Source organism: Centruroides vittatus, unplaced genomic scaffold (assembly GCF_030686945.1).
Source record: "Centruroides vittatus isolate TY-2023 unplaced genomic scaffold, ASM3068694v2 contig_747, whole genome shotgun sequence".
Lineage (NCBI taxonomy): Eukaryota > Metazoa > Arthropoda > Arachnida > Scorpiones > Buthidae > Centruroides > Centruroides vittatus.
This window is the reverse complement of record NW_027122483.1, coordinates 748172-767386: the sequence shown is the minus strand read 5'-3', so window position 1 is coordinate 767386 and position 19215 is coordinate 748172. Positions and strand designations below refer to the sequence as shown.

Sequence of the window (19215 nt, the reverse complement as noted above, 5' to 3'; positions counted from 1 at the left end):
GGGCCCACCAATGGCCTAACCGTTCCGTTCCCTGAACACTGGGAGTTCGGTCGTGAGTTTGCGCCTTGCCAGGGTAAGATAACCATGTGGAGTTTTCCGGGTTTTCTCCACGTCTGTAACGCTTGAATAGGCACAGTTACTGTTATGAAAGGCTTTCCCCTAAGCACATTATCCAAGTGTGGCATTTTTGTAACTCAACAAAACATTCAAACAAAACAAATGAAAAAAATGTAGACCTATAAATTTCTGTTGTCGTTCCCTATCTATCTGTCCTCCTTAATATCGAAAAAAAAGTTAGATAGATGAAAGTCGAGACCAGATGAAGAAACCTTGGGGCAGGAGGCCCAAATTAACTATATACGAACTTCCTGTTTAGAACGTAATTAACGTTACTTTGATTGAAAACTCTTCTGCAAATAGAGTCAGATATATGACCGACACTTTATTGCTAACAAAAAAGTTATGATGTACAAATCAAAAACTATTATACTCCATGCAGGCGTGGGAACGCCGGGAGGTAGGACGGAATCGTACCTCCTTCTTTTCGGCGAACAGGTCGGCAAGACCCACCCCACTGTCAGGGATGGCTAAATTTTTATATCCCGACTTGTCGGGATCGGGTAATTAATTGTCAGGTCGAGTGGAGGAAGTGTGTGGGTTCGTCCATAAGTTCAAGGCGATATTCGAAATAACGGAACCATGAGGAAAACAAATAACGATTTATTTAAACGGTAAACAGATACAAAAGCTCTAACGCGTTCCGTTCCTAACCGCGGGAGAGAGAGTTTACAGATTTAGGGGGGTCATACCTCTGCCTAGGATTAGTCGAAGGATTAGCTGTAATCGTAGGATTAATCGTTTCAGTTCTCCGGTTGTGGAGGTAAGCAGGAGGATCGGGCGTGGCGGCTCGTAGTCGGTGGGCTTCGGTGACTTCGGGTGTCGGCCCTCGATTCTCGGGACGGATCCTACAGGTCGGGCGTCTTATGCGGACCTTCAGCGACCCCGTTCTCAGCTATTTCTCCCCTTATATACTCCCGGTCTCGTCCGCTGCGATCACTAATCGCGACGGTGGGTGATGAGTCTTTCTCCGTGACTCAGAGGTTGGATCCGGAGAGGAGAAAAGCGCGTTTGACGGCGGAAGACTGCACATCCTTTGAATTTTGATCGCTAGACTGATATCTCCCTAGGGGATTTGAACAATAAAATTTTAAAAGCTGTTGGGCCGGGTTAATCCGGTCCTCACACAGGCAAGTGCTATGTGCTACCTGTCGCAGTAATGGCGTAATAACGCTCCTATGTCGCGCTGCATCATTCTCGCAGTAATTGTTCACTGAATATAATATATATTTTTAAAAATTATATCCTTTTTGTAAGAATTATATTTAGTTAATTATTTTGTTAACTTTTTTGCTAATAGAGAGCGCTACGTCTAACTCAGAATATCAACTAACAGTAAATAAAAATTAACTGATTTATAAAAATGCGATTGGTATTTTGGGGTGAAGTGTACGACAAGATTAATTGGTACCGATTGATCGTGTCGTAGCAATTGGTCGAAGGGCCTAGAATGTATACCAAACAAACAATCAAGCGAACAAACATCCTCATTTATATATATAGATGAACATTTATTTATTACAAGAATAACTGTGAAAATATAAAATTAAATAATACATATCTTGACAAAACGTTATGCATGTTGCCACTAAACTTTCACTTGTTAGACAAAGAGTACCCAAAATTTCAAAACAAAACAAATGTACTTCTGCAGTTTTCATTCTCGGGTGTCTTATTTGACGAATTAGGAAAGTACTGTTAATGTTTAAGTCTACAGATACATGTCGAATTTTCAAAAGTGGTGGGAATCGGTAGACTTTTAAACAAATATTTAGTGATACAGGGTTATTAATCATTCGAGTAAACAATTATTCGAAACTATTATACGAGATCGATCTTATTAACAGCTTTATGTAATTTCTTATACATTTTAAGGTTTTTTAATTGAAAACTGTTTCATGATAAGTCCTTAAAATTTATAAGAAATTACATAAAGCTACTAAAAAGATTTATTACAATACAACACAAAAAGTAAATATTTATAATATTCTAAGACACGATTAAGGTTCTTATATGCTTAGTTCAATTGATTCATATATAATTAGTGTATGAATTAATTGAAAATATAAAACTTTCGTTCTTTCCTGTAACCTACACTCGATAATCCTACTCGTTTTGCGATGTACGTTTTCGTACGAAAACATAATCAAAATTTTCATTTCGATTAGCCAACGGCATCAACGAAAGAACCACCGGAGTGAACACCATGGCATGGAATGCCGTTTCCAACGTCATTAAAATTACAATCTTTATGAGAACCAGAAAGAAGTACATTTCCTTGTATAGAAATAATATTCCAAAACTAGTCGATAAAGTACCTTGCAATATAGGATAACCTAAATGGTAAAGCGAATCTCTCAACTTCTCGTTTGGATCTTTCAAACTCGACCGAACAAATGCGTAAGAGATATGGGCGGGATAATTTATGCAAAATCCTACGCACAGAATCAAACTCATCATGGAAACGACGTCTACGTTCACATCCCATAAACTCATCAATCCCAGAGTTTCCGTTATGGTGGAGACGACAGAAATCGCCACTAGAAACGCGCAGATCACATTTGGTATAAACAGGAAAAACACAACAAGTATTAGTACCGATGTAACCCAAAACATCTGCATTACAATGTCCATGATAATTATTCCCTGTTCTATTAAAATCGATACCGGACTATGCACTAAAACAGTGAATGGTGCCTCTTCTGCAATCTTCCACATGTCATCAAGAAATTTTATTTCCATTTCTCTGCCAGATAAATCTTTTGCTGTAACAAATAATCGGCTGCATATTATGTCAGACTTATCTTCATTGAAGACGATATCCGAAGAGAATTCGTCGGCGCCTTTAAATTTGAAGAATACTTTACGCAATCCTTCCAAAAAATCTTGTTTGGCCGACATGTTGTAACCTGCCAACGAATATTTAGCAACGGGATGTTCCTGAAATTCTTTGTAATATTTCAACCAAGAAACGGTTAAACGTTCATCGGAGATATGAGGATGGGATTCAAACTTCTTGATAAGTATTTCTATATTTTGCTGTACAGTGATGTCAGAGTAATCCAAAGTTTCATTAATAATTATATTCAAAGCAAATGCGTATTCATCAAAATAATTATACAGAACTTTAGTGGCTTGTGTGATGGGAGAATCTTCAGGAAATAAATTCTGCCAATCTATTCCTTGTCTAATTGAATAACAACCGTAAATTCCAAGACCCAAATTTGCAAAATATAAAATTATGACAATGACTTTTGTAATTGGAAAGGAAAGAATATTTCCGAATTGATTCTTGAATATTTTCATAAAAAATTCTTCCTGCGATTCACCCGATTCCAAAGAATTATGTTCAGGTTCTGCAAAAGAGAAAAATTCATACTTTTAACTTATTAAATATTAAATATTTCCTTAGTATAAACATCTTTTCAAACATTGTGATGCTGAAGACGTAATTCTCAACGATAAAATTCGGAAATTATATTAATGAATGCATTGTGAATATTTCTTTAGTTTCGGTGTCAAAATTAGTTCCAATTATGACCACATCATTGAACTCCATGAAAGAATCTATCAAAACAAATAACATGGAGGTATTCGTTGTCGAGATGGCCTAAAACAATTATGGACCGCACGAAACATCATTTCTTAGGATATCATTCCTACCTCTTATCGCACAGAATATTTTAACACAGCCAATAACGTTTGAATATCTTTGTAAATCCATTACTTCTCGTAACTCCATAACAAATATCACCGGGTCTGGAGTCCTCGGTTGCCATTAATTATGAAAGTGTCGGCTTATCAGTCGATTCTTTCCAAACGAAGACAGTAACAATTGTTTCACAAGAGAAGTAACATAGAGAGGTGTCCATCCTACGTGAATGTCACAACATCCAATGCTTTCCTTTCTCCCAAGTTAGGATAACAATTGATCTATGGGGACAGTTTAAAAAGAAGACACCTCGATGAAGTCATTCTTCATGAAGCGTCACCTAACAAACATAATTCGAACTAATTTTGAAACTGCTGGAAACCCTTCGAATGTATGTATTTCCATGTTAATCTCGTTACCAAGCGTCAAAAATCGATTTTTTAAATGTTTACTGATTTTTAGAACACCCTATATAGGCCTAACATTCACAGTTTAAATTTTATATACTCTGTATAACAAAAATATATAATACATAAAAACCTAATAAAAATGCATTAAATTTAGAACATTTCATATTCATTTACAAAAATATGACTTATTCTTACCAAATAATCGAAGTGTAATCGGATGAAGGCCTTTCTGTTCTCGATATCCACTAATCGCCACGCAACCACCGAAAAATGTTATCTGAAAAACGTAAGTGAAGAATATGCAAGTCGCTGAATAATAACAGAATATTCTCACAAGGGGAAACGAAGTCGTCATTCCTATGCAATACGCCAGGAAATTGGTGAGTGACGTCAGAGTGATAGAAACTGCTGCTTCTCTGTACGTATTACGCAGACGATTTACCACGTTATCGTTGGGATCGGTAATTCTCCAACAGGCGATCAGAACAAATGCATCATCGATCTCCGTTACTGTGAAACAAAAACAATTACAGTAGAGCGTCGATAAGTGGAACGTCGGTAAGTGGAATGGCCGGAAAGTGGAACGATTTTCAGTCGGACTGTGTCGTGCTGAATCGAATGTTTTTGATACTAAATTTACTTCTAAAGTATAATTTTCATGTTTTTTATATTCTTTAATATATTTATTTTGTTTGTACAAAATGCAGAAATAATTTTTAACGATACGATAGCCTCGATGATTATTATAAAAATTTTCGTTAGGCTTAAAATCGACGAAAATTCAACACGAAGCGACACGCAACGGAGAAAAATTTGAACATCGGACAGATTAATGTATTTTTTCGTACAAAGTCGGAAACTGGAACAAATCATTAACTGGAAGGACCCCAGTCCCCAATTGGTTCCACTTTTCGACGCTCTACTGTATAACGAATGCGAATGTGTATTTATAAACTACTTACAAATAAAAAATACCTACCAATTACTAAGAACGGAATACAAATATTCCAATACGTGTTTTTCGTGCCGCAGAATCCCATTAATCCAAAGGATGCACTTATTGCCAGGCCAGCTGATACGACACTCGCGACACCTAACCAAGGTTTGCTTCTTACTAACTTTACACTCATGTGTGTGGTCATGGAGAAAACGGAGATAAAAATGACCACCGCAGCAATCATTGGTCGTAGATTTGAAAACAAAATTTTAGCATACTCTACAACAGACCATAAAGGATTAATGAAGACATTAATGTGCTGAAAGCGACTATTTCCTATTTCGTCATAAACTGTTTTAGTCCATTGTTCGATCCATTTCTGCTTCCATTTCATTGTGGTATCTAATGGATAGAATAATCTGATGGCTTTTACACTTTCGACATATCCTTGTCGATCAGTTTTCACACCTCCCAAGTTTAACATATAAACATTGTAAGATAAGGTCAACCTGTCTATCTCTACAGGATATTTTATTTTCTTTTTTCTTGTTAATAAATCATCTATATCCCACATTACAGCCGAAATAGGATTCTCGTAGCAGTTTCCGCGAACTATTCCACAAACATTGCGATATGCAATTGAAACGTCATCAACTACAACAGTGAGATTTTTAATAGTTTCATCTACTTTCTTAATTTCTTCGAGTACTTCCTTTACTAGCATGTCTCGCGTGTCTTTTCTTATAATATAAATTATAGCACTCCGGGGAAGATCGGCATATCTTAAGATATCATAGAATACAGAAGAATTGAAGGGAAACATTTTTTCCACGAAGTGTTTTGTGCTAAGAGCTTTTCCTCTATCAGCAATAACAAAATCATCGATATCTTCCATTGCAGATAATCTGAGTATCCCAATTGAAAGAGAAAACGAAAGCAATAAAGGTATAACTATAAAGTAAATTGGTCGACGTGCAATAATTTCTCCTAGGTTCTGGAAAATCCGGGTTAATATACGTTTAATACAATCGACTTTCATGCTTGAAAGGTGTTTTGTTCCGCTGAAAAAAACGTAAATATATTGAATATAATGACAATGAGAGTTACTTTGTAACATATTTAAAAGTTATTATGAATATGACAACGCTTCTGCACGCTACCGCAACATTAAATTCACGTTTTTAAATTAATTCCTATGTCAAATAGTATTCTTAAAACAGTATATTATCTAAACAGAAATGTTATCTGTGTTCGAGGGAGTTTTTTGAAGACGTTGTTGGTTTGTTCCATTACGACTAATAAGACAAAATTTATATTTAATCAATTTCTAATGAAATAGAGTTATATTAATCCAATATGAATTACTATAATTGTATCTTATTGGAAATTTGTATTCCAGACATATGAATACATTATTGAAAGAAATATAATATTTAAACTTTCGAAAATCTGTAATGAATTCAGTAATTTACTAAAAGTAACCTGTACCGAAGTAAAAGAAATAAACAATTATTCTTTATGTCAATAATCGAGTAATCTTCGAATTCTTGAAACGTGTCTTTACTACAAATGATTATCTGGATTGCAATTTTAAACGACAGAACCTTAAAAACCTACTAACCACTTTCATTAACAGACTAGAGCGTAGTGCATTGGGAAGTAACTAATATTGTAAATAGGAATCAGGCAGTTTCATGATTTGTTGCGATTTGAAAATAAAGAAAAGTTTTAGTTTTCCTACGGAACAAAATTGTTTTGATTGCTAAATGAGAAATTTGTTAATTCCGAGTGCATTAACTATCGGGAGAAAATGTTTGAAATAAAATAATGAGACTTTCAATTTGCATTAGACGTACATTACCTGTATAATTAATTCGGGCCTCCTACCAGTTCGCTTTCCATATCTAGTCTCGACTTTTATCTATCTTACACTGTTGTCGAGACTCAAGGAGGTCAGACAGACGCGCAGACAACAGCGGGCATTTATAGGTCTACAATTTTTTGAAATTTCAGCCCAATTGAAGTAAATAAAAGTAATAATATCATAGAACGAGCGAATGAATTTTTTGATAATGCCACAATTAAGGAACATAATAGTAAATGAAACAGAAGCGCGAATCCAATCCGAATTAGAAATTGAAAAGATCAAAAACTACTTATTTAGATATAGAAGAAATTCTCGATAGTTCGAAATCCAAGGGACGAAATAAAAGCGACTTCGAATTATTTAATTTCGATTAATCGAGTAGATAGAACCAAAGAGTTTTCCGCTTTAGAATCCTACTTAGAATCTATTTGTTTTCTTGGAATAAACATTACAACCTTCTTCGTTTGTTCCACATGGCCGTACAGAACTGAATTATCGAATTTCGCGAAAAGACGAAAACGTCAGATACTTTTTTTTTTTTTTTGTAACTCTTTCCGCCCAGTGGGCACTAAGAGGGCCTCTTATAGCAAACCCATTATGGGTTCGGCCAGGCCCACAATGAGGCGGCCGGGTGGTGAGGGACGGGGACCGACATATTCGGACGGACCACCCCCGAAAAATTCCTGGGGATTTCTCGACCCGTCCGGATTCGATCCCGGGTCCCCCAGGGCGGCAGACCGCTCGGCCGTCCGGCCGCTAAACGTCAGATACTTTGGCACCAGTCCCCTATGATGCGAAATTAAAAAATCTATTGTAAGGATTAGCCTACAACTTATTCCGTGTTATATCATGACATCATAGTTTGTCGCCTTTTTGTCAACTACCTGTCGACTAACTGTCAACTTTTGCGCCTGAGAGAGAAACACCTGTTCGGTTCTCAGACACTAAAGGAACACTTTCCCACCACCTCTTAACCTAATGTTCGGTACCCCAGAAAAACTTTACATCAAATTCGTCAGTTGTCGCACGGATCTAGCCTTGTCAAGACCACGACGCACAGTGTGCCTCAATTCCCGTTGGTGCGAAACTCATCGCCCTTGGATTAACCTCTTCTCGGACTAAACTCATCGCCTCGTCTATCGGATTAACCGTCAGAAACCGGTCAATATCAGGTATTTATCGCCACGCGCACCTATGTACACACACTCTCTCGAAATATCGCGATATTAGGCCTTCCCTTTTTCCTTTGTTAATGTAGATCAATCATGTCCTGTGTCAATAAACGTGTTTTAGTAAATGAAATCTCCGCGAAAGTTACTTCCAGTGTGTTGTCTCTCTCTCCATCCCGGATCCGATCGCTCCGTAACGCGACCGCTCGCGTGACCGGTCTTTAAACCGCTACGGCTTCCGTGTCCGTTACGACACGGTGGTGTCAGTCCTGACAGGGCATCAAAGAGGTGCCGACTCCCCGGTCACACTATACTAAATCAAAGTGAGCTTACCTGAATGCAGTTTAATCTCAATGGATCAACATTTGCGTACGAAATTTATATTATACCTCATATCGCAGCATATGTGTACTGTACAGTACATTACGTATACACGCAATCACGTGCAGAATAATTCAGTAAAACTTGTTTTGGAGATTAAAAAAATATGGTATTTTCGTATCAAACACCTTGATTTATTTGTCATAGTAAAATAAATTTTAGAATATAATTGGCTTCGTGTTATACATGACACCGAAAACTATAAATTAAATCGACAATAATAAAAAGGCACTTGGAATATTACAACATTGGAAGAATTTTTCCAATGTCTGATTAATTGACAAAGTTTCTGCAATTTATGCACAGAAATGCAGTTAAATCATGGGAATGCCTTTATATCTTAATGGGCTCATCTTATAATTAATATTGTAAAATATTGTAGATGATAAAAACGTCATTAAGTACGACCCTACTCGAAATACACTGTTAGGGTACTTCACGAGAACGTACACAAAGAAGGGATTTTTCGAAATTCCCTCCCCCGCGGGGGAGAGGGAGAGGATTAAGGCTTATCCTAATAATCAGCTTGTACTGTACTGTTTTAGATGCGATTTTTAATTTTTAACTGCGCTTTAGTAGGATACGCCATGAGAATGAACACTAATAAAAAATTTTTGGAAATCCCCCGCAGGGAAGAGGTAGAGGGTTAAGGATTACTTTGAACAACTCGGCTTCTGTTGTACTATTTTAGACGTGGTTTTTTGCGTTTTTGACTGCGTTTTAGTAGGGTACGCCATGAGAATGCACATTAAGAAGTGATTTTTTAGAAATTCAACTCTTTCAAGGAAAAGGAGGAGAGAGTTACTTTTAGTCAGTATAAAGTGTAAATAACAAAGAAGGAAAGTAAATAGTGGCACGTATAGTATACATTTTGGAAATAAATTAATAAATATTTTTAATCATTGTCACTGTTCGGGTAAGTCAAAAACAATAAATCCAAAATAGACGAATTTGAACGAATATTTGAATTCGTTCCAAACAAGTTTTCTTGGATTTTAGAATTTAAAATGAATCATTTTATTCAAGTAAGGTTATCATAGTTCTTGCACCGGATGAACACGGGTAATAGCGGCTATAATCTAATAATCTTAATCTTCGCTACCGTTACTTTCTGCCCGAGAAACGCCGGGCTCGTCTGCTAGTTGTTTAAATAAATTAGAGTAAAAACTTGCAATTTCGTTCGTGTGGGTAGACCCTAAGTTAAAAATTTATTTTCAACTAATATGTAATTAAATATTCATATAAAATACTAGCTGTTACCCGCGACTTCGCCCGCGCGGATTTCAACAATAATAATAATTGTTATAGAACACCTACCGCTAAGAATGATAAGAATTGCCGAAAATCAAACGAACTGTTTTCAATTTGATCGATTTTCTGGAACGTTTACAATCGTTCTTTAATCGAACCAATATGCAATAACGAATTCGAATTTAAAACGGTTCGAACAATGTCTGAAATGTTATCAATTTAATACACTTAAGTACTCAATGAAGAATAAACGTAGTTGAAAACGAAAACTCGCATCTAAAATAGTACGGTAGAAGCCATTCTTCAACCTTAATCCTTTCCCTCTCCCACTTGGGAAAATTTCGAAAAATCCCTTCTTAGTGTGCGTTTTCGTGACGTACCCTAACTGTGTACCAAATTTCATTTCTAGGTTCAGCGGTTTGTTCTCATGAATCAGTCAGTCAGTCAGGACAAGTAATTTTATATATTATTTAGATACATTAAAGAATTTTAATATATATTTCATATGAATATTTAAGTTGAAATGCAAAAGTGCCCTTGAATTTCCTTTAGTTGGAATCTATTCAAAAATAAGTACAGTTTCGTGTGAATTTAAATTTTCTCAAGTTTATTTCGAAGAATTGCTTTAAGGTATATTTAAGTTTAAATTTCCGGAGGAGACATTCACTAAACTTTATTTATTATCAATATATACAAGGAAAAGTCTAGCGCCTGATCTTATAAATAATCAAACCGATCTATTGGTGAAGTGATTGTTGTAACCTTTCAAAACTTCTTTGTTATTAAACTATTATTATGTTTTAAAGAATAAGGGCCCTTGAAGTATTCTCAACGAAGTTATAAAATCTACATCAAACAGAAAATGGAAACTATGAGATGAAAATTTGATCTCTAACCCTTCTAACGTAAATACGATGTCCCCACGTTTGCAAGAAATGTCGATCGACTGGCAAAACGATATTGAAGAAAATTTATATAAGTCTACACAAGATAATATTGAAACATTGTCGGTAAAAATCCGGCAAGAAGTTGCTTAACTTTCCAGGAAATATTTAGAATTTTGATGTTGCCATTTGTTACGATGTTTAAAAACTTTTTATATTTTTATTTATTATAAAATGGTAAAAAACTTAATTATGAGGGTAAGTATGCGTTTTATAAATAATTATAAATGCTAATAACGAGGAAAATCGTCACTATGTCCGACCCTTTATGAGATATGACGCACGACCCCCTTTATCTATATACCCTGTAGCTTTTTAATCACCAAAATCTACTCTCATCAATGCCTCTAATAAGCAAACCTCCCTGCAAAATTTCAGAAATTTTCGACGAAGGTACAGGACTTATAAACCTTCAAATAGGGTGAACAAAATCGTGCACACATGCACAAATACAAACACTAATATCCATACGTACTGAAAAAAACGCGAAATTTTTTGTGCTTTTCGATGTTTCAAGGTATCCCGAGTCGAAAAATCTTCGGGGGTAATTTTTTGACCGATCGCTAAATTTCCGTTTGTTTTATATATAGCAGAGCCGGGAAAATATTATTTGATAAATTTTAAAGTAGGAGGTATTATATTCCGATACTTATAAAGGGCGATAATTCTGAAAAAAAAAAACTACCAGAAACATTACAGTGGCGTGCCGTTATTGGAAGCGGTGGAAGCGCCGCTTTCACCTTGCAATGACCTTCCCTTGTAGTTTATAAAATATAAATTTTCATATTTTAACGTACTTTGAATTAATTAAAATTAATATTTTATTATAACTGCATTATGTATCTTATTACAAATTACTATACTACATGTGAAAAAAAACGATAAGATTGTTATTGTATATTCGAATATCAGTGGCGGAATGGAAGCGCTTACGAGACAGCTTCCACAGCGAGAATAACCGAATGATGTAAAGCAGCCAGAGGGCATTGGTACTGTACATGCTCTTTACAGAGCACCAACCACACCCGATTTAGCCGGTGGAAGCTACACACGCGTAACGCTTCCAACGATTCTATCCCTTAGCCACTGTGTAGGAAGCTATCCGACTAAGTGAATTGTTTAAGATTTAAAAAGTAAAGAGTATTCAATGTTATTTTTATGTACGTTTTTTGCAAAGTTATATTTGATTATAATTTTTTTTTAATTATACTGTAATTATATTGACAGAAAAATCTTTAGAATTTTTATCACTTTTAGATGTTAATAATTTTAATATTACGAAAAACAATTTTTCCAAGCGTGTTTTAATTCTTTAAATTAAGTAAATTTTATGGAAAATTTTTCGATTTATCTAAATTACATAGCGAATCGCAATATTTATTTTCGTGTCCGGACTATATTGACAACTTACTCTTAAACGTAAAACATATTATAATTAATGTCGATCCGAACAAAGACGTACTAAAAGAATTATATGATTTAATATCGTTAATTTTTACGGTACCATCTACCGGTGCGTCTGTCGAGCGGTTTTTCGACCACGAAACAAATTCATACATTGGCCAGGAACACTCGGTCGGAGGAAAAATTGTGGTCATTTTCGATTTTGACTTTTCTCGCGCTCCAGGTAAGTGTCTCGTTACGTTTAGTAACCAGAGACCAACCACTCGGGAAGCGTGATTGAGGGAGAACGACCAATCAAAATGGACGAAAAAAAGAACGGAGATTGATAAATCCCCGACAATCGAGGACACCGGGCACTCGGTTAACGTTCCGAATAACCAAAACGCCGTGTGTCAACGCGCGCAAAAAAAAACCGTTTCTCGTCTATTGTGCCAATCTGTAACCCGTCCCACTTAGGACTAAGGCCAGGAACACACATGCGTAAAATTCGGCGTAAAATCTCGCGTAAAACAGAAAGCGTAAAAATTTTTCTGAAATTTTGGCTGAAACAGAACTGAAAATAGAGTAGAGCGTGTGTCTACTTTTTACGCCGTAAAATTTTTACGCCAAAATTCCTCCAATAAAGAGAAGTCTTTTCTGTGACGTCAAAGTAGACACGTGCTTTTTATTCTAATAATGGCGGCAATGAGGGTTAACCCTACAATTGTGACGGTCTCGAAAAAACAAAAAATAAATGAAATAGAGGAGTTTATTGAATCCATTCGACCACATCAGTGTCATGTATAGAGCCACTATATTTAAACAACGTTTATGGATGGCTATAGGTGCAAAATTTCAAACAACAGGTAGGTCTAGTAGAATTGATTTATAGGCTTAGTATTTAGATTACACGCACGTTCTTTATTTGAATTCGGAATACATGTGTATTAATTTAAATTTTCTATATTATAGCAGAGGAAGCGGAAAAAAATGGAAGGTACAAAGGAATAAATATATGACAAGAAAAAAATTAATAAAATTAGCACTGTTGGTGGCAGTGGTGTTTCCTATTCGGTCAGAATTTTTACGTGTGTGTGTTCTGGCATAAAAGCGTAAAACAGAAACTGAACTGAAAGCTGATTTCTGATTCAGTTTCCTGCCAAACAATTTTACGCATGTGTGTTCGTGGCCTTAGACCGTCTCCCCGCGCCCTAGACTTGTCAACGCCACTTTCTATCGATCATCGAAGAACCACATCGACGTCCAGGATGTCCGAACGGCTGATTGTCCTAAAGCAAACTATTTTGTACATAGTATATGTTTACTTTGTGTTTCCTTTTTGTCGGTTTTTGTTAGATACGTCTTTTCCGCCACCACACACGTACAAATGGATCCTAGGCCATCACTGTAGCGCAATTAACTGATTGCCCCTGGAAGTCGGCTTCTTACAGAAACACAGCTTCCCTATTATCAAATGTCACGGCACGCCACTAAAGTGGCTAGAAAATATAGTGTCGAAAGCGCTATATCCCTCTATTATAACGGTTCAGTCCTGCGTCGAGGTTAGTGACGTCACAGAAAAGGTGGCGCTGATGTCAATCGTAGCGCTACTTTCGCTTTGTTTACATAGCATCCTTTCATACAACAACATTGAAAGCGATTAAATTTGTGTTTTTAAAGTAAATATATTTATAGGAAATGTTAATCAAATAATGGCTGAACAAGAACCAAACACCCGAAAATCAAAATCAGGTACGTGTTTTGTTCCATTGTGTAAAACAGGGTACCGATCCTGCAAAGAAAAAAAATCTCTTTTCTTGGCACCAAAAGACGACAATCGTCGAAAAGATTGGGAAAAATTAATCAGACGCAGTGACTTAACTTTGGAGCCCTGGCATAGGGTTTGTGAATTACACTTTGAGGAACATTTTATAATCAGAAATTGGAAACATATTGTGAAGGGTGAAGAAGTTATTATCCCCCGTGATGTTCCAATACTGTCTGTTGATGCAGTTCCTACTAAGTTTGAAGGTTACCCAAAGTACTATAGTAATGTTTCACTGCCAAGGAAAAGATCAAACAGAAATTTAAGTAATAATACAAACAAGAAGAAGAAGGTCAACCCTCCTCTTCTCTCTTCAGAGGAACTAGATATCCAGCCAGAATTATCCTCAGCATCTTCCTCATTTTCATCCCTTCAGCTTAAAGATTTTGAAAAATTAAAAGTGCCAGATTTCTGGATAAGGTGCCCTTTAAAAAATGAATCTAATTTAATTGTGTATGCAGAAAACAAGCTAAAGTTAGAAGATAATCATGCTAGTCTAAATGCACTAAAGTTAATAACTTTTGCCCAGTATGAAGATGTATTTTCATGCAAAGTATATATCAAGGGTGTTCAATTTGAAAATATTTCACCAATTTCTTCTTTGCAGCAAGCTGAGGATATTATTGAAAATACAGATAAGTTGAAAATATGCAATGGTGCTGCAACAGAGACAGAATTAGAATCAAACATTTTGTTTGGCTTTAAAAATATGAAAAATTTATTTGGCTGTATCTACAGTTCAAAATGTTTGGTTATTGCTAATAATGGTAAATCCTGCATCCCCTGCAAATATACAAGGCATTTACTCATAAACCGTAAATCAAGACAAAGAAAAACTAAAGTTAAAACATCGAAAACTGTGCGAAAGCCTCAACATACTTACAGAGCTTTGAATAAAATAAATTCTAGATTAAGAAGGAAAGTAAATAACTTACAGTCTGTAATCACCCAAATTCATACATCAAACAATAAAATTCAGCAGTCTACATTGGAAGAAAAAATAAAATCATTGCCTGCAAAAGAACAGCTAGCAGTAAAGCACTGTTTTCTAGCATCTAAACGTAAATCCAACCGTGGTTTACCTTATGACCCAGAATGGATTTTGGAATGTATCATCATGAGGATGAAAAGTCCCAGATTGTATGAGCATCTTAGAATCAATAAAATTCTTGCACTACCATGCCATAACACACTACAGAAGTATATGAGAAGTTTTAAAAGTGGATTTGGCTTTAACCCAAAAATATTTGATGCACTAAAAGAAAAAGTTAAAGAATTAGATGAATTTCAAAAACATGGTGGGCTTTTAGTAGATGAACTCAAACTTTCAGAAAGTTATCACATTACATCCTCTGGTCTTATTGAAGGATTTGTAGACTTGGGTGATTTTACACCAGAACAAATGAAGACTACTCCATGTGATCATGGCATGGTGATAATGTACCAACCATTAACAGGTGACTGGCAACAGATTCTGGGAGTTTTTGCAACTCGAGGAAATATATCAGGTAAGTAAAGTATAGTACTTTTCTATTGTACATTTTGCAAATACTTCTAAAAAAAATGTCATGTTAATATTACATAAACTCATAATAATCAACACATTTTTTATCCTTATTTTATAGGTGAGCTGCTATCAAAACTACTTCTGGAAGCTATAGCACTGGTTGAAAGATCTGGGCTAATGGTGGACTTTATTACATGTGATGGTGCATCATGGAACAGGAACATGTGGGCTCAATTTGGAATTGGATATAAGCCAGTTGGCAAAAAAATTTCATGTAAGGTAACTCATCCAGTAGATTCAAAGAGAAATCTTCATTTCATATCAGATTTCCCTCATCTCATTAAGTGCTTGAGAAACAATCTTTTGAAATGTCCATTTAAAACTCCTGAGGGGGAGGTGTGTATTGAACATATGAAAGAGGCATGGAAACTGGATGATACTCCCGAAACCCTGAAATTTATGCCACATGTTTTCAGCTATGTAATTAATCCAAATAATTATGAAAAAATGAGGGTTAATTATGCATTCAGACTGTTCAGTGATGAAATGCTAAAAGGTCTATATGCCTATCAAGACAAAATTGAGCAAGGTTTTGGGAGTATATCAGCTACACAAAATTTTGTTAAGCAAATTAGTGATTTAATTAATATTATGACCTCACGTGTTCCATCTAATGGGTTGAGATTAGATTCGAGATAACATTCTGTCTTTATATTTTATATACTGTGTAGAATTTAATTGTAATTTTAATATTGCTTTATACTGTCACATAATACTGTATGAACAGTATACAGTATTATGTAACTGATAGAATAGAACTTATTAGGCAAATGCTAAGCCCTCACAGTGGAACACGTTTTATTATTAAAAGTAGGATAAATTCTGTATTTTTTAGTAAATATAAATAAACCTTGTTGGTAATAACAAGAGTAGAATACTCTTGTACTCTAAATAATACGTGTTTGTACAGTACTCAACAGTTGTAATGTAAAAATAGACAATTCAGTATAGGCTATTTGATTTAAAAAGAATCTTAATTAGCATTAATAAAATCTAATTCCTTTATGTATAAATGTTAATAAAATGATACTATATAATAATTGATTGCTTGTGATATGATTTATTATCGATCTAAATTCTTTTATTACTAAAAATCCAACTTAAAACCAATATAAACATAGGATGATACAGCCAACGTCGCACAACGATTGACAGCAGCGCCTCTAGCGGCAACCTCCAATAGAGGGACAGAAAATAAGCTCGATTTCGACACTATATTTTCTAGCCACTTTAACGCCACTGAGAAACAATAAGCTAGTTAGATAACAGCGGTTATATAAAATTTAAAATTATTAAATTTGTGTCGGCAAAATTATTCTCAAACAAGGAAAATACTCATTTATATTTTTAATTAACCAAAGGGAAAATATAAATGAGTATTTTCCTTGTTTGAGAATAATTGGTCAAATAGCAATTTGGAAGAATTCCAATTCGTTTCTGGTTTGTTTACAAGAATTGCTTCAGAACTGATCGTAATTATTCTTACAATTTCTTGGGTGTTGCATTGAAAATTTTCTGACTTTATTTCAAAAATTTATTGTTATATATTTACAATATTTATTTTGTATTCTTCCAACATTTTCTTAATACACGTTAACTTATTGCCACCATGTGTTTCTGTTCAGTATATACAGGGTGTTTTTTTTTGAACTGACGGTACTGAGACATCTGTAGAGCAATCTAACAGCCGGACTGTCGCCAAATTTGGGAGTGACTAAGGACGACATGGGAAAGAGATTCCGCGAAGAAAATAGTAGTACCCAAATTTGCCGGTAGGGGTGGATTTGGCGCTATTGTAGAAAAACAGCTAAGAATCTGCATAAAATCCAGCTGCAATTAACAAACACACGAATGAATAATCAGACAGAGTTTCAGTGTAATAACGAAACTTTAATTAATAAGCAAATAACCTTCCCCCTTCTTCAATGTGAGCGCTGTCCTGCTGGACAACTCATTGCATCCTGAACAGTGTTCTCTATGGCCGAACGTAACATGTCCGCAGGAATGTTCGTGACAGTTCGAGAAATGTTGTCCTTCAAGGTCATCAAGTTTGGGACACTACCAAGATAGACCTTGGACTTTACTTTAAGTAACCTCACAGGAAAAAGTAACATGGGGTTAGATCCGGGGAGCGAGGCGGCCATGCAAGCGGAAAAAAGCGACTGACGACCCTTTCTTCAGTGGTGCTGGTAGCTTTTTCGCTACAACAGCGCCAAATCCTCCCCTACCGGCGAATTTAGGTACTACTTTTTTCTTTGAGGAATCTCTTTCCCATGTCATCCTTAGTCACTCTCTCAAATTTAGCGCCAGTCCGACTGTTAGATTGCTCTACAGATGTCCCTGAGTACCGTTGGTTAAAAAAAAACACACCCTGTATATCAAATAGTACACCATTTGAAAGAATATTTTCAGTTTCGTACTGACCTTAAATTCATTTGACGTGTGGCAAGGCAGACTCCATTCTCGCCAAACCCTTTCAATCGTGTCTTGTGTGACGGGGCCCCACCACCATATTGAGATATGGACATCCCGGAGTACCCAAATGTGTCCTTTTTGATACATGGACGGCTGGGGCCCGTCTTGTTGGTGAATGAACTTGTCCTTCCTCATCACCAGGATGTGACATTACCCAGTTTTTAGACATGTCAGGAAACACCTTTCCCGTGACACTGTCCTCCAAGCACGTCTGAAAAAAGCACAAAACACGCTCACCTTGGGCTATCATCTTCCATCTCGACGACCGGTGGAGATTCTGCAACCCCCATATCTGGATATGCTTACTAACCTTTACGGATAAATGAAGTCGGGACAATCCCTTCACGGTCATCGAGTTCTCACAAAGTGCTAGAGTTTGTGTAACAGTTGCAATTTGTAAGGATATAACTGCAGTTCGTTTTTGTAGAATCTTCTACACTGGGTATTCCGGATCTTCAATTTTTGACTGGGTTTCTGCAGAATTTCCTACGTCACACATGCACTGTCAATTGTTTTCTCCATAACATTTGGTCCCCTTTCCTCGATGACAGTTGCATCCACTTTTGCAAAATCGTTCATATCACCTTCGAATTGACGACTCACAGGGATCACATCCAAATTGCAGGTTGGCAAAGCAGCCATTTTCACCATCATCAATGCGCACTTTTCTCACCTGGTGGCAGTAGCGCTAGAATCATTCCAAACGAGCAATCGACAGAAATTTTACAATTCTTGCGACATTTCCGACACACCAATGGTGTAACGAATCGTCCAATATTTTGATTTTCGAATTTCGTTGAGTTCCTTATTACAAAGGTTGACTTACCGAGAAACAATTTTTAAGCACACTGAAGATTCAGACACAAAAACCCAATCCTCACCGCTCACCCATGCCCGACCAGACCCACAACGGGCATAAAAATGGGTTTCCCACTGGATAATTTTTTAAAAGAATTTACAGTAATTCAAGCTCGGGAATGGTTTTTCTGTCAGCTCGACCCCATTGGGGGTCAAACCCGACTGAAAGCAATTTGAATAATAAAAATAAGGGCATGAAGTTGCTAAACTATGAACAAATTTCAATCAAACATTATTAATTTAATTATAAAAAAATAATAAATATAAAAATATACTCTTCTTGTTTCACTTTTTTAATGACAAAAAATTTATTTATTTATATTTATTTATATATATATTTATATAAATTGTTTTATTAATAAATAGAAAAATCAAAGAC

At 35.8% G+C, this 19215-nt stretch overlaps 2 protein-coding genes across 2 annotated transcripts; one reads left to right on the top strand and one right to left on the bottom strand.

Moving 5' to 3' along the window:
* Window positions 1–2223: 2223 nt before the first annotated feature.
* Window positions 2224–6011, bottom strand: LOC136981195 (patched domain-containing protein 3-like). The gene is made up of 3 exons (XM_067277477.1): window positions 5159–6011; window positions 4375–4689; window positions 2224–3473 (listed from the first exon to the last, which is right to left on the bottom strand). The coding sequence occupies exons 1-3, from the start codon at window positions 6009–6011 to the stop codon at window positions 2224–2226; spliced, it is 2418 nt and encodes an 805-aa protein (XP_067133578.1).
* A 7812-nt stretch (window positions 6012–13823) lies between these two features.
* Window positions 13824–16142, top strand: LOC136981194 (uncharacterized). Its single transcript, XM_067277476.1, has 2 exons — window positions 13824–15444; window positions 15562–16142. The coding sequence occupies exons 1-2, from the start codon at window positions 13824–13826 to the stop codon at window positions 16140–16142; spliced, it is 2202 nt and encodes a 733-aa protein (XP_067133577.1).
* Window positions 16143–19215: the final 3073 nt, after the last annotated feature.

Excerpts from the sequence above, each read along its gene's own strand:
- LOC136981195 (XM_067277477.1), bottom strand. The coding sequence starts at position 6,011 with ATGGAAGATATCGATGATTTTGTTATTGCTGATAGAGGAAAAGCTCTT. Across the intron at positions 4,690-5,158 it reads TATTCCGTTCTTAGTAATTG|TAACGGAGATCGATGATGCA; the intron begins GTAGGTATTTTT and ends TTTGTTTCACAG. Across the intron at positions 3,474-4,374 it reads GATTACACTTCGATTATTTG|AACCTGAACATAATTCTTTG; the intron begins GTAAGAATAAGT and ends TCTCTTTTGCAG.
- LOC136981194 (XM_067277476.1), top strand. The coding sequence starts at position 13,824 with ATGGCTGAACAAGAACCAAACACCCGAAAATCAAAATCAGGTACGTGT. Across the intron at positions 15,445-15,561 it reads AACTCGAGGAAATATATCAG|GTGAGCTGCTATCAAAACTA; the intron begins GTAAGTAAAGTA and ends CTTATTTTATAG.